At 38.8% G+C, this 14481-nt stretch overlaps 2 protein-coding genes across 3 annotated transcripts; both read right to left on the bottom strand.

Moving 5' to 3' along the window:
• Nucleotides 1-1013: 1013 nt before the first annotated feature.
• On the bottom strand, nucleotides 1014-10678 carry LOC121971888 (proteasome subunit alpha type-5-like). 2 transcript variants are annotated; one of them, XM_042523389.1, is made up of 10 exons: nucleotides 10521-10678; nucleotides 10317-10398; nucleotides 10117-10197; nucleotides 6036-6149; nucleotides 5815-5916; nucleotides 3072-3130; nucleotides 2427-2529; nucleotides 2199-2264; nucleotides 1731-1826; nucleotides 1014-1281 (listed from the first exon to the last, which is right to left on the bottom strand). In XM_042523389.1, exons 1-9 carry the CDS (start codon nucleotides 10532-10534, stop codon nucleotides 1734-1736), a joined length of 714 nt encoding a protein of 237 aa, XP_042379323.1. In that variant the 5' UTR covers nucleotides 10535-10678; the 3' UTR covers nucleotides 1014-1281; nucleotides 1731-1733. The 2 variants fall into 2 exon arrangements, with proteins under 2 accessions (XP_042379323.1, XP_042379322.1); XM_042523388.1 differs by lacking the exon at nucleotides 1014-1281 and having other exon boundaries at nucleotides 1561-1826.
• Nucleotides 10679-12597: 1919 nt separating this feature from the next.
• LOC121971886 (protein TIFY 10a-like) lies at nucleotides 12598-14246 on the bottom strand. The gene is made up of 5 exons (XM_042523386.1): nucleotides 14048-14246; nucleotides 13620-13794; nucleotides 13244-13449; nucleotides 13102-13159; nucleotides 12598-13021 (listed from the first exon to the last, which is right to left on the bottom strand). Exons 1-5 carry the CDS (start codon nucleotides 14175-14177, stop codon nucleotides 12874-12876), a joined length of 717 nt encoding a protein of 238 aa, XP_042379320.1. The 5' UTR covers nucleotides 14178-14246; the 3' UTR covers nucleotides 12598-12873.
• Nucleotides 14247-14481: the final 235 nt, after the last annotated feature.

Genomic DNA, 14481 nt, shown 5'->3' with positions numbered 1-14481 from the left:
CAAATCTATTCATTCCAAAATTTAATTAGCAATGGAAATGAAAATCATTTCTGAGAAAATAAAATTTTAACAGTTTTAGAAATGAAAATGTAAAACTAATTTAGAGTGATTAGAATAAATAAAACTGAAAATGAAAAGAGTTCCATAATACAAAAACGGGTAAATTAACTAAAATATGCTTGATATGTTACTATAGTTGTTTAAAAGTAGATATGAGATATAGGGTGTAAAGTTTAGTTATAAATTCAAAATCAAAAGCAATGTAGCATAGTTATCTTGAGAAAGAGAGCAAACACATTCTACATTTGTCACAACCCTTTTGTTTATGCTACGACTAGCAGACTTCGCAACCGAAGGAACAATGAATCATTGCGACTAGTAATTCCGCATGAGATTGTAAAGTTGGCCAAATGTTACTTCGTGTGGAAGGCCTATAATGGCAATGACAAATGGGAAGCAAAAGGTTGTATGGCGTGCCTCCACTTATCATTATCGATGTGTTGAGCAACACTCCTATTAAGTTGATTGTCCACATCAATGTGTTACTAACCAATCATTTTGTAATCGGTGAAAGAGAGCCTTTCTCCATTCCAATTCTACAAGCAAAATCTTCCTTTAATTCTATACTCTGCTCGGTCCATAAGGATCGACAGACACAAACAGGAGTTTTCCAGATCTTGGGTTCAAAGGCTTCCTATATGACCCTAGAAGCCGGAAAGCTAAAAGTCCATTTGCCATTCCATAAATATTTGGAACAAAGCCTACGTGATGGAACCCATGAGCAGTTGCTAAAACTCTCTAGTATCCCAGCCTCATTTGAAGTATCTTAGATGAAGTACAAATTCAACTTAGCATGAGCTTTTCCATCTATATCTACCTTCGCCATCACATCTTTGCATCTCATTTCAGTCAGCTGAAGAAGTGCACAGCTCTTAGACCAAGATAATATCATCTTGTATGCAGTATTGCATAGATTAATTATTAATGGACAAAATTTCGGCAATAGTTTCAGGTTGTTCTTTCTGTAGCATAATAATTTAATCGATAGATTCATAGAATATTCGCATAACATAATCAACAACCTAACATAACCCTAAACCCTAATACCCTCAACCTCTTTGAGGTATGAGAACCAAAAAGGGCTAGTTAAACACAGTCCACTTCCTCATTCACAATCTTCGCCGCATAAACTGGACTAGCAATTCTCCAACAATATCCAACAATATCGCATTTAAATGTGACATTGACTTGAACACTTGTAGTATTTCCTCTCCAAGTCTCCTGTTACATTGGCGAAAATTGAAAAACATCCAGTAAATGAGGTAAAATATTAGCAAAGGCCCCCAAGAAAGTTGTCCATATCAAATTTCTAAAAAAAACAATAAAAATGTGAACTACCCTGAGCCCAAAATTTTGGAACCAGTCAAAGTACAAGACACTTGCAAACTAAAATTCAACCTTCAGCTATTTTTTGTGAGCTATTAATTGTTTCACTGCGAATGTGAAAAATGAGAGATGACATATTATAATTTCACAGGATAGACTCCAAGGGAATAGAACTTTAGAGAAATTGCAGATGGCATTACTAAACTTCTTTGAACGGAATAAATTGGTTCAGTGGATAAGCAACCAGAACACAATAAGGTCACAGCATCCAGCTCAATTAAACAGCAATCTAGCAAGTAGTATGAAGTACGAAGAAACGCAGATAACAAGATAAATGGCCTTGCCGATCAGAGGCGAGAAATGACATCTTTAACCTCGGCAGGTGTATATAGATGGTAAGTAGGAGCCACCTTTGCAATGTCAACATTATTAGGGGTTACCTGTTAATGCAAATGAGTAATTAGCAATGTAAAAGTTGCAATACTCTGCAATTTATGTAAAACAAAATGAAACCCAAGAACTGGATCCTTAAGCTTCAGTCCAATTCACCTGTCTAATACAAAGTACCCAAAACATACATTCAGGTCAGCTGGTACCAGATTGAATAGTGTATTCTCTCTTTATCAATTTAAATGCAGTGTTTATATGATTTAGAAGTAAACATCTAAGCACACCCGATTAGTTTATCCAAATAGACCAAGTAATAATTCATTGACCAGGAGCTTGAATGAACCTAATCCAGGTTTGATAACAGGGATGCTTTAATCTATCTTCTAAAGCAGGTAGATACAGAAAAACCACAAGAAATATACCTTTTCTTCCATGACTTGTTTCAGGATGGAAAGAGCTATAGTTTCAGCTTCCAGAAGGGACAGGTCCTGCATAAACAAGCACCCTCATGAAATTATTCTCATCACCGCCACCACAATACCACAAACAGAAAATTACTATAGATCTAAGTAGACACAATAGAGAAGGCTGCCGTCAAAGCAAATTTGCCTTGCATAGCCACATATATCTAAAATTGCCATAGTAGCTACCTTGTTGTATTGCTCTTGAAGAGAACTATCAGCTCCTTCGGATCCAGATCCTATTGCTTTTGCATTGCATTGCCAGAATGTGCCAGATGGATCAGTATAGTACCTGCAATTTATAGCATGTAACATTTGAAGCAAAACATTGAAATACAGGACTACATAGCAGAGACTGTGTAGGAGAGACTTCAGATTTTACCAGATAACTTCTGACATTTGTAATATCGAGCAGAAACATTAACATACGAAAAGGTCCAGCACAATAATACATATGCACTAGAATATTTGTATCTCCTAAAGAGTGATCTCTGGGAAGAATCGTTTAGGACACAGGAAGATTATGCTAATAGTAGTAAACAACCCACTTGGACAATCAAATCAGTTCCCTAATAGGAGGGTTTAACGTGAAAATTTTATACATTTTAGCACTTCAGACACTGTAGCTTATTGAGGAAATAAAATATTATCCTATGAGATAGTTAAATATTAAAGGAACTAAAAAAGTTTGTCATATTTCCATAATGGTATGTGCATACTTTTCCAATGCAAACACCATTAATAATAAAATAAATCTATAACTATTGCACAACCACAACAACATCAATAATCAGTTGCTTCACTAGATAACGTTAATAAGTAGCCAGTACTTACAAGCTAGGTCCATGCTCATCATGACCAGCAATCAGAAGAGACACCCCAAATGGCCGTGACTGCACAAATACTAATTAGTTAGACCTTCATATGACAATTATTGGAAGTTTGAGGTGCAAGTTTAAACGAGGGAATCAATAATTCTGCAATTAATCCTAGACAGGGAAACTCAAGTAATAATTCAGTAATTAATCATGGATAAACAATAATCTCGCAGAACAGAGACATACATGGCTATACCTCGGCATGGTTTTATAACCATATGGAGAAGATAATAAAGAAGAGGATCTAAGCAGAAATGCAAATTCTTGGTTGCAAGAAACTGAATCTATTTAGTGCAAAATCATGACAAAAATACAGATCTTAGCAACACCCCTGTAAAGCAAAACTATGCATAAAATGCTGATTGTTTTTTTTTTTCTGTTGTTGACTTGACAACAACGTTAATGCAGAATGAAAATTTTCACTTCTTTGCTCCACTACATTGTTGTTGAAATAACACAATTGCACGCCTTTGGAGAAGTGATGAATCTGTTTTCTATTAAAAGGAGTATACATGTAAACTTGATGGAAATTGCTTAAGATTTTTCACCCAGGGAATTGTTAACTCCTAACAATACTATCATTCTCCCCCTTCTATACTTTTACGAAACATATAAGGGGGTGTTTGATTCTTTCCTAGGAATAGGAATTGGAATGAGAATCATTGTATTGTGGAATGGGAATGGGTATGAGCATGGATATCACTCTTAAAAGCAATGTTTGGTTAGTTGCATATCTTCTATCGGAATAAATCAAAATTCCCTTTTTTACCCTTAACGGAAAATAAGAGAAAAAATTAGATGTGAGAGAAAGATGAATGTGAGAGAAAAATATGATGAAAGAGCATGATGAGAGAGAAAATATGATGAGAGAGAAAGTGTGATGAGAAAGAATGAAGAGAGAGAAAGTGTAATGAGAGAAAATGAGAAAAGAGAGTGTGATTGAAGAGAGTATGATGAGAGAAGATGAGAGAAAATATGATGTGAGAGAAAGTATGATGGGAGAGGATGAAGAGAGAGAAAATATAATGAGAAAAAATGAGGAGAGAGAGTGTGATGAGAGAGAAAGTATGGTGAGAGAAAAAGAGAACAATGATTATGATGGGAGAGATTGAGGAGAGAGAAAGTGTGTTGAGGAAAAAACGAGGGAGTGTGACAAGAGATATTGAGGAGAGAGAAAGTATGATGAGAGAGAAAGTGTGATGAGAAAAAAAGAGAAAAGAGAGTGTTATGGGAGAGATTGAGGAGAGAGAAAGTGTGATGAGAGAGAAAGTGTAATGAGAAAAAAAAAGAAGGAAGAGAGTGCGATGGAAGAGATTGAGGAGAGAGAAAGTATGATGAGAGAGAAAGTGTAATGAGAAAAAAAGGGGAAAGAGAGTGTGATAGGAGAGATTAAGGAGAGAGAAAGTGTGTGATAAAATGATGAGAGAGAACAAAGAGAGAGAAGTGATATGAAAGAAAAAATAAATAAATATATTTTGATATTTGATATTAATGGAGAAAATTTTAGTTTTAAGTCAGGGGTATTTTTGGAATAAGAGAATATTTTGATTGATGAAAATAGGGTAATGGTTCATTGAAGAGGAGGTATATGGGAATGAGTTATTACCCAATTTCAAGAATTCATTCCCTTATTTGTATTCCTATTCCTATAATCCAAACATTAACAATGGTAATCAATGATTCTCATTCCCATTCCCCACTCCTATTACCCTAAACCAAACGCCCCCTAAATATCTCAATCTGGGTGGCATGCAAAGAAAATGAAGAATAGTCAAAGGTGATGATGAACATTACAAATGATTTATAAGGATTGTTATTGATATTGAAGAAATTGAAGATGCAAGGTGATACACAGGAGTAAATTCCTTTTTTGTTTTTCTCAATCCTTTTTGTTTCTTGTTTGTTTTAATCTGCCCACAGGTTATGGGGCTTTTCTTTGAAAGCTTTTTCTTTTTGATTTTTTGTATTTTCATCTTCTTGTTGGCATGAATTGAGTTGGGGACTGTACATGTAAATACATTTTATTCAGCAAATGACTCTGACTTAGCATTATTGGACAAAGACATTCTCTTCTTTGGCTGCTTTTCACAAAAAGCAACATAATCAGCATAATTGAAAATGCAACCAATTTTACATTAAAACTGAATAAGAAATGTTAGCAACTATATTCAATGCAAATCCACCAAGTTTTCTGCATACAATCAGAAACTAGATTGGGTATACACAATTATGCCTTTGCTAGATAAATTTTATTTATTTGTTACTGAATTAGCTTGCAAAATAAATATGTTTACCACGCGATTATTTAAACTGAATAAAATCATATGAAAAGTTTCATTATTTGTGATTTTAAACATTTTAGAAACAAAACTCGAAGCTGTTCTTCAGAACATTAAAACTATGTTAACATATAAACATACCATCAATATGAATTTGAAGAAATTCCTGAGTATTCATTAAACAAACATCATACTAGAAATTGAATACTCAAAAAGTGAGTCAGCATAGCCATGCTAATTAAGAACATGTCCATGGTGAAAAACAAAGAAGAGAAGATACGGAAACTATATTCTTGGGAGTATTTGCAAAAGGAATCTATAGTGCAAACCATGAATTCTACAAAGTATAGGAGATACGGAAACTATGTCCCCCTATACTTATTCTTAGGGGTATTTGCAAAAATAATTTATAGTGCTAACCATTGATTCTTCATCACCTTCTCCAAATCGAAGCGCCAGATCACATAGTGCTTGGGTAGTTGACTCAACAGTCATTGCTTCACCATAGGAAAACCTGTGATTCTGGTAGACAAATTGATTTAATCAGTAAGAAAACACAAAAATCATCTGTCTGACCAGTCTTGCTGAATTCAAACAAATATGATGAAAGTTCCAATATGACCAAAGCTGTAGAACCGTACCTGAGTCTCAACACGACCATGTTCTACAAGAGTTCGTGCATCAGCTATCAATCCACTCATTGCACAGCCTATGTGTTCGTCAATCTCCATAATCTTCTCAACACTGCTTGGTTCCTGTAAAAGAAAAAAAGGATTAAGTAGTAAGAAGCCACAAAATGGTCAACAAGTCAAAGATTATCAAAATGGACTAAGCACTAAGAAACCATTAGCAAACTTGAAACAGAGATCAGCTGATGCAGAGAGTGATGCTTCAATATATCCTAAGAAGAATTTCAACCTTGTTCAAAACATAAGCTCTTTGTAGCACATAAAGTAGAGAAGTATTCCAAGGAACATGGCTTCAACACCACATTTCATAAATTACAGTATCATATCTGCACAGAGCTACATTTTTAACAACCTAAAAAAGGAGTTGTGACATTATCATTCATCACTGTCATGTTGATGCAGACACAGGTAGTGAATGGTTCATCCAATTGATTAGAGGACATGGATCAATTTTGGTATTTTGCCCAGCTATGAAGTTGTATATGTGATTCATCAAACTAATTAGTCACACATTATGTATGCTACAAGACTGACGAAGATAGAATGCAAATTTCACAGGAAATGGAACTTCATATATCAGATTTAAGCATCTACCAGACTTGAGCATTTAAGCACCTACAACATCATATATAACAGATTTACATGTTTACAAATATAATATGTATAGATATCTGAGGAACAAATTCGGTGCAAGAGAAAGCAAGTTAATCAGACATGAGCTTTTGAAAGGCAATCAATATGTTATATAGTTAGAGAAGTCCAATTGATTATTGATGCGGTGAGGAGATAAGGGTAGGTGGAAGGGAGGGCATTTGGGTCATTTCATGATTTGAGGGTTTGGTTTTAAAATGGATACTGTTCACCAGAGACGAGAGGGGGGCTTCGTGGTTTTTGGTTCTGCTGCCGCAGGAGATGCCTCTCCCTCACGCCGGTCGCCGTCACTTCTATCTCCCACGCCAACCGCCGCCACACCACAAAGGGGTGGACTCTTCAGGTTCTCTCCAGCGCCACCACAGGGACAGGCAGAGAAACACCGCCAAATCCTTTGTCGCACGCCGGCTGCCGGCTGCCATCGACGTCGTCCGTCTCCGTGGTTGGCTCTCTTTTCTCCTTCTTGCGCGGGCTGCCGCTGTCATCGCGCAACCTCCCCTCTCACGGATGGCCTCCTTGCTCCACGGCCCTTCGACAGCCGCACTTCAGCGCCGTCACCGGCCACCCTCGACTCACTCAAGCGTCGAGGGCGCCACCAACTGCACTCTGCGACAGCAGCCTCCGCACCACAGCCGACTACCTCGCTCCCCTTTTCTCTGGTGTACACAGTCGCGTGTTGGCGGCCTCTTCGCCGTAGCGACCAGCCACAACCGTCGACAGCATCACCGCTGCTGTGCTCTGGCGTCGCTTTTAGTGGCCGTGGTCGCCCTCCGATGCCACCTCCAGCGACAACCACCGGCTGACCCACGGCCTTCATCGGTGTCACACCCACCATCGTCGTTGTCGGCACCCCTGTCGCCAAATCCGACCATCCAGTGCTGCTGCCACGTTCTGTTCAGCCCTTGAGCCGTGCTATCATACACTTCCATCCGATATTCGATCCATGTCGGTGTACGATTTCAGTGTTGATCCGACGCTCGAGCCACTGTTGATCCGACCTTCGGGCCGCTGCTATTGCACTTTGCCTCCATGATCTGTGTTATGCCGTGTGTGTTGTGTTCCGGTCATCGAGCCGCTGTGTTTCACTCTACGCACCGCTATTATGATTGTGAGTTACCGGTATTATCCGGCCTGCGTGCCGTGTTCCGGCCAGTGAGCCGCTGTGGTATTCCGGCCTAGGTGTCGTTGACATATTTCGGCTTATGTGCCGCCTTTTGGATCCATGTTACACCGGATCCCATGTCGTCATCCCCAAATCCGACTCCTCAGCTGACTCACATTCATCTATCCTTCAGGGCCTTGACGACTCGATCAGCATCGCGACTAGCTCATCGATCCATCCAAGGATGCCCCCCGGGGCCAGGGTACTACAGGTACTGTTGGCCAAAGGACTTCTGACGACTTGATCAACACAGAAGACAGCTCACCATCCGGTTCATAGAGATGCAGTCAACATTCCAGACACGTCATTCTGGCAGTTCCATCTTCTCAGATTCTTGATAGGATCAATTATAATAAAAGGTTTGAGGATAGAGGGAGACCAAATAAACTCTAGTTAATGTCGTCGAAAGTGATCTTAAATCTAAATATTACTAGTGAAATAAACTAGGATAAATTCCAATGATGATATAAAACCTATGTAGCCCGAAAAATATTTGGTACTTTAATGAACTTTAAATGATAATTTTAGGCAATCTTCAATATAACTGAAAACTAAAATCTTTTAGAGATCAATGTTTAAATAGTTGTTCCTTATCAATTGACACTGAAAAAAATATCTTTTCACCCGCCAATAGGCAAACATAATGGGTTTGCATCTGAGGTACGTCTTCATCTTCTCTTCTTTTACACACGTCTTTGGCTTCTCTCACTATCTATCATTTGTGCAAGTGGCAGGCACTGATATAATACTTATTTCTTTAAGGACCCAATTGCAATTTTAGAAAATTGCTGGACTAACTTACAAAAATGTCAATTAATACCTAATCTACTTCTCTCCATTCTCGTGCTTTTTATTTCTTCCCATTTTCATCACAGGCAGCAATGCCGCCTCCCTATTTGCCCATGCTCTCTCTCTTGTAGGTGAATCTCAACCTCCCTCCCTCTATCTCGCATGTAGATACTCTGACCTCCACCCAACCTTTTTGGTCTTGTGGATGTTCAAATGACTATTCTTCCACTTCCAAATGCACCTATGATCTCAAGGCCCTCATATCCTTTGCTCGCTCATAATATGTAGGTGATCGAGGAGATGTGACTTGCTGGCCACTAATCCAAAAGGCATAAAGACAGAAACTCACTCCATTGCAACGGAAAGAAAGATGGGGCTGATGCTGGAATTATTCTTGCATAAATGATGTTTGATGAGACTATTGATTGAATGGTCTATAAAGGATGGTGACCTTATATGCAAAGACATATAGTTTGGAAAAGTATACAACAATGCACACAACAAAATAGTGGCTGAGTGTCAGTTGGATAATCATATATCAATAGTTGTGGTGTCACAAATGCATTCAATACTTACAACAAAGAAAACTCCAAATTTCCATTAAAGTGGAGACAAGAACCTTGGAATCATAGGAATCTTTTCTTCTTAAATCATCAATTGTTAGTACCTCAGTCTTGTCTGATTAATGCATGTCTATGTAGCATTTTGACATGTAAATGCGCACATGACATTGAATATTTTACAATGATTCATTCTGTAGCTATCGTGCATTATTCACACTGTTACCACTCTCCAATTAGTTTTCCTGAATCTCTCTCCCACTCTACACTTTCCCATCTCATCCTCTTCCACCACCTCCTCTCATAACAGGATACTCGACTGCCAGTCACCATAGAAAAGGATGTCTCAATAAAAGTTTCCAAACCATTATTTCCTTTTTTGGCAAGGTTTAAAGTATCATTCCAACCCATGATTGTAGTTAATCTGAGACAAGGAACTGAATAAATTAAATAAATGGGCGAGGTCCTTGTTTTATTCACACTCTCCAATTGAGGAATGAGACACTATATCAGACAGGTACCTCATCCAGTAATAGCACAGGCTTTCAAACTTAAGGATTTACTATCCTCCTACACTTCCACCTAAATGATGAGTAGTCATCTGATGGCGACTAGAGAAACTAAAGTAAAGTAAAGACATCCAAATTCTAATACAAATAATATATTTGCAGATATCGTGCAATTCCTACAGACGCTGCTCTAGCGCATAGAACACAAAACACGGGCTCTTATTCTAAAGGTAAAATTCTGATTCTTGTACTGTTGCTTGTGTGATATTTTACGAACTTCAGCAACAAAATCCAACTTGTACTCATCCATATTAATAATCTAAACACAGACAGAAAATAAAGGAATGGGTCAATCAGCAAACCAGCAAGGGTGAGGTCACGCGCTTCTCGACGGCAAGCACTACGCCTTCCTTCGTCCTCAATCCAATGGCGGTAGAACCCAACTGCCACCAGAATCAAACTCATTCAGACCAGATCTAAAACACAGAATCCGAGGACCTTCCGTCTCAAAGATCCCACGATGAAACAAAATGCAGAATAAGCTGATGATGAAAGCACCAACCTTGATGGCCTCGATGGCGTACTCGACCTGGAACAACCTCCCCTCCGGGGAGAAAGTGTTGACGCCACGATCATACTCGGTCCTGAGATCATAAAACCCACCCGAAACACAAGCAAGAATTAATCACGATCGATGAGAAACATTAATGGTAGATAAAATTGAGAGAGAGAGATAGAGATAGAGATAGAGAGAGAGGAGATCAACCTGGTGAGGAACATTTCCGCAAATTGAGAGGGAGCTGAGGAAGCAGGAAACGACGGCAGTGAAGGTGGAGATTTGGGTGGGTTCTTAAAAGGCACGAGGCGCTCGTCGACTCGCGACTTGTTGTCCAAGGCAGAGTAGCATTGTGGGCACGAGTTCCACACGTGAGGATGGTCCAGTATGGGAACGCCCAGCTCGACACCGCTGCTGGGCCCATTAAGGCGAAACCGTACCGGCCCACGTTGATATTGCAGGCAAATTATATATGGTTATCCAAGAACAGGCCGGATATACCGTTTTTAATGGTTTAGAGAATACTTCTTTTATATATATATATTGATGGGGATGCATGATTCCCACTTATAAAATATGCGAGGATCATACATCCCCACCAATACATGATAAGGGAGCATCCTCTCGACCGCAAAAAGTGGTTCAGAGGATCTCTTCTCATTTAGGGGTGGTTCATAGGAGGACAGATCCTCTGATCCAGAAAATTCTGGACCAAAAGAGGTCCTGTTTATTTATTGGTTGGATGAATTGGACCTCACCTGTTAAACAAATGAGATCCAGTTCATTCTGTCGATGAATGAACAAAGGACCAGGGTGATCCAAAAATTCTGGACCAAAGGATTCATACCCGATTCATGAATAAAATCCCACTTATAGAGTAGATGGGGTCAATAGAACTCCACCGAATGAATTGGTCCATCCTTTAAATTATACTTTGTGTCAAGAAGATCCATGCTCAACCTTCAGTCCGTTCAAGACTGTTCCATAGTATTTAAAAATAATATAAACCATGAAAAATTTATCCACCGCAATGATTTTGTATGAGTCAGATTATTTCACAAAATTTATCCCATAATCTATTACAATAATATTATATGTAAATACCACGTGAAATAATAATAATAATAATAATAATAATAATAATAATAAAACTTTAACTTGTTATTTGAATTTAATCTTCATCACTTGTTCAAAGCATTTCCTATAGCTAGTTTCCACGGCCTCTTGGTCATTTGGATTGTCTTAAATATTAATTTTTTTATTCACCCAAGATGTTGATTTACGATTACTAACTCGAGAAATACGAAATTTGGACACTTGAATTATAAAAAAAATGAAAGCACATGTAGCAACTTGGGTTTGTTGGAATGCAAATTGATGGTTGCTCATTAAAAGTTGAATGAGGTTTTGAGGTTTTTTTTTAGTTCAGATTCTCTATCCCCATTTCTCTCTATCATCGTGTCCCACTGTCGATCAGACGGATCAGATTATATCTCAATGTATCATAGCATCTTTAAGATGTGTGCAATATCCTCGTGATGTGCAAGACATCCTTGAAATATAATCTGATCCGTCCGATCGGCAGTGAGACACGGGGATAGAAAGAAATGAGGACAAAGAATCCGAACTGTTTTTTTTTACTAAGACATTAGAAATGAGTTTGATGGATACATTTTCTAATATTTGAAAATTTTTTGAAGCGGATTGGCCAAGTTGTATCATTCATTTTTTAGCTTAAGAGAAGCATGAGAAAAGCATGATTTGATCTTTCTACATCAAGTGTGCCCTCTTAAAGCTCTTGAAACAAGTTGAAAATGGCTAGTAGTGTTGCCAAGGCTGCTAACCTATTAAACTCACAAATGATGCCATTTTTCAGTAATTGAATGCCAGTTATGTTCAATCCCTATTATGCTCATGAGAGACAAGGTGTTTCAGACATTCCAATGGCCTGCAAAACAATACAACTCCCAACAGTCTTACTATTCCCAGCTCTATGGCAGCACCAAACCATTTTGTATAATTTTCTGAAGTAAAATTTTATCTTGATGTGCACAGAGAGGTTGATGCTTGTACTTGGTGAACATGTTTGTTTGGAACTCTTCAAAGTCTATTGAAATTATAAGTATTGACTAATACTAGTAAGTATGGCATTTCAATGCTTCAATAGGATCAATAATCCAATCACATGCACAAAAAGATGGAATTTCAAACTGAAAGCCTCAAGTTCAACATTGCTTTGTCATCATGAAACAGATGCAAATCTTGATGCAGGATTTCGCTATCGACATGAGAAATCTTATTGTTTGTTCAGAAGGTTAGAAGAATGCTTTGTATATTTAGAAAACAAATATTTTGTCAATAAGATCCCAGAAATCAAGCATTTAACCTCATGCTTTTTGATTTCTATGTTGCAGCAAGTACTGCAACTTAAAACATCAGCGAAAACATCAATATGACTTCTGACAGAAGGAAGACAATTTCCTCCAAAAAAAAGAAGCAATCTAAGTTTTCGTGTAAAATTGTTTCTAAGGAAGAAGCATCAGCATCCGGCTTTCAAACAATTTTATCTGCTATACTCAGAGTTTAGACTCAGACCAGGCGCGATAAAGTGACGACCCAAGCCGAGCCATGATTTGAAGTCCTCTTGGTTCATAGGAGTAGCCACTTGAGGTGATGGAGTAGTAATTCGGTATGGTGCTCTTGCACTGATCCTGAAAATTTTGAGTTTAACCGATTAAACTAACTCAAACAATCAACACTTGTTGCACAATTATGAACAATGATTACCTACCGATCTTTTCTCTTCTCGAGAAATCGTGTGAGCGAAGCTTTTCTAGCAATAGGAAGATCTGCAGTTCAACATTAGGACATCAGTAAATCTTTGAAGAGGTTCCGACAAAATCTTGTTTTTACTACAAGGGATGATGCATTACCAGAGAGATTAGGTTGTGCTGGTTTTGACAGATTGAGTTGGGGAAGCACAGGATCAGTAGCAGCTTTGCGAACCAAGTTTGAGTTTTGATCAGAGTTACCCAAGCTTGCTAGCTGCATCAGATCCTTAACTTTCTCAGCTGGGAAATTGTTGAACACCAGCACCTTTCCTCCATAAAAGATTGTAAGCTGTGATTGTTTTGTCACCCTGCAACAGTAGTAGGAGAAATGCTTAGATCGCCTTCAAATTTCTTATCAGAGAAACGACTAAAGGCTAAAAACGGATCTAATCATGATTTAGAAAAAAAAACAAACTAGATGATCGATTTTTTGACTATGGTCCCAAGCTTGTAATATTCAAGGGATGAGAGCTGAGACCTGGAATCGTCCGACGCTGAGGCGAGGAAGCCGGAACGCTGGGAAAAGAGACCCATAGGGTTCTCATCGGAAACAACCTCCCCTTCACTTTCCTTGTCGCTCTCCTCTCCGCCTAAGACGTCTGCGCTTGGCAGCAAATTCATAGTGATCGGCACACGAAACGACTCCGATTTGCCTGAAAAATGTGACGCAATGTTCAACAAACAGAGTTTCCGGCACAAATTTTGAAATAAACAATCGGAATACTCCATTAGATTCAACTTCTCTGGCAAAACCTTGAATAGAACCGACTGAAAAAGGCGAGTTGCATCAAGATCAAAAATTTTCAAGCATCCAACAAATATCCACAACACGCACTAATAAGAAAAGAATCAAAATTTTCCCAGCAGAAGCATCGAACAAGTGCCATCAGGAGCAAGGCCTTTTACCTTCGGGGGCCGCCCTGGCGATCCCGAACCCTAAATCGGCAGCGCTGCCCTTCTCCTTGATGTACTGACTGAGGAGGCCGCAGGCCACGGCGAAGTTGGTCGGCCCCCGCTTCCTGCCCGCGTCCGCCATCTCTCGATCCCTTATCCACCGAGCTCCGCCAGCCGGGAACGGTCCAACTGTGCGGAACTCGGCCGCTTCCGCTGCTGTTTATTTATAGCCGGCTTCCATTTAAGGCACGTGATTCACTAGACGACCAGACGCCGGATAATTAATTAAGATATTTCAATTTGGTCACTGAGATTCTTTTCTTTTTCAACCCTGAAATTTGAAACGAGATCCGGGCCGAGTCTAACTAAAACAAATTCATTATTTAATTAATTTCGGGACGCGGTGACGACCGAGTCCAACGAGGGAGAAATAAGCAAATCGCGAA

Source organism: Zingiber officinale, chromosome 4A (genome assembly GCF_018446385.1).
Source record: "Zingiber officinale cultivar Zhangliang chromosome 4A, Zo_v1.1, whole genome shotgun sequence".
NCBI lineage: Eukaryota > Viridiplantae > Streptophyta > Magnoliopsida > Zingiberales > Zingiberaceae > Zingiber > Zingiber officinale.
Note: the sequence above shows the minus strand (reverse complement) of the source record. Positions and strands in the feature narration are given on the sequence as shown.

Coding starts and splice junctions, on each gene's coding strand:
- LOC121971886 (XM_042523386.1), bottom strand. CDS start 14,177: ATGGCGGACGCGGGCAGGAAGCGGGGGCCGACCAACTTCGCCGTGGCC. Junction 13,450..13,619: donor TCAGCGTCGGACGATTCCAG/GTCTCAGCTCTC, acceptor CTACTGTTGCAG/GGTGACAAAACAATCACAGC. Junction 13,022..13,101: donor CTCGAGAAGAGAAAAGATCG/GTAGGTAATCAT, acceptor CAAAATTTTCAG/GATCAGTGCAAGAGCACCAT.
- LOC121971888 (XM_042523389.1), bottom strand. Junction 3,131..5,814: donor AAGGTGATGAAGAATCAATG/GTTAGCACTATA, acceptor GTATTTGTGCAG/TCACGGCCATTTGGGGTGTC. Junction 1,827..2,198: donor AACAAGTCATGGAAGAAAAG/GTATATTTCTTG, acceptor TTGCATTAACAG/GTAACCCCTAATAATGTTGA.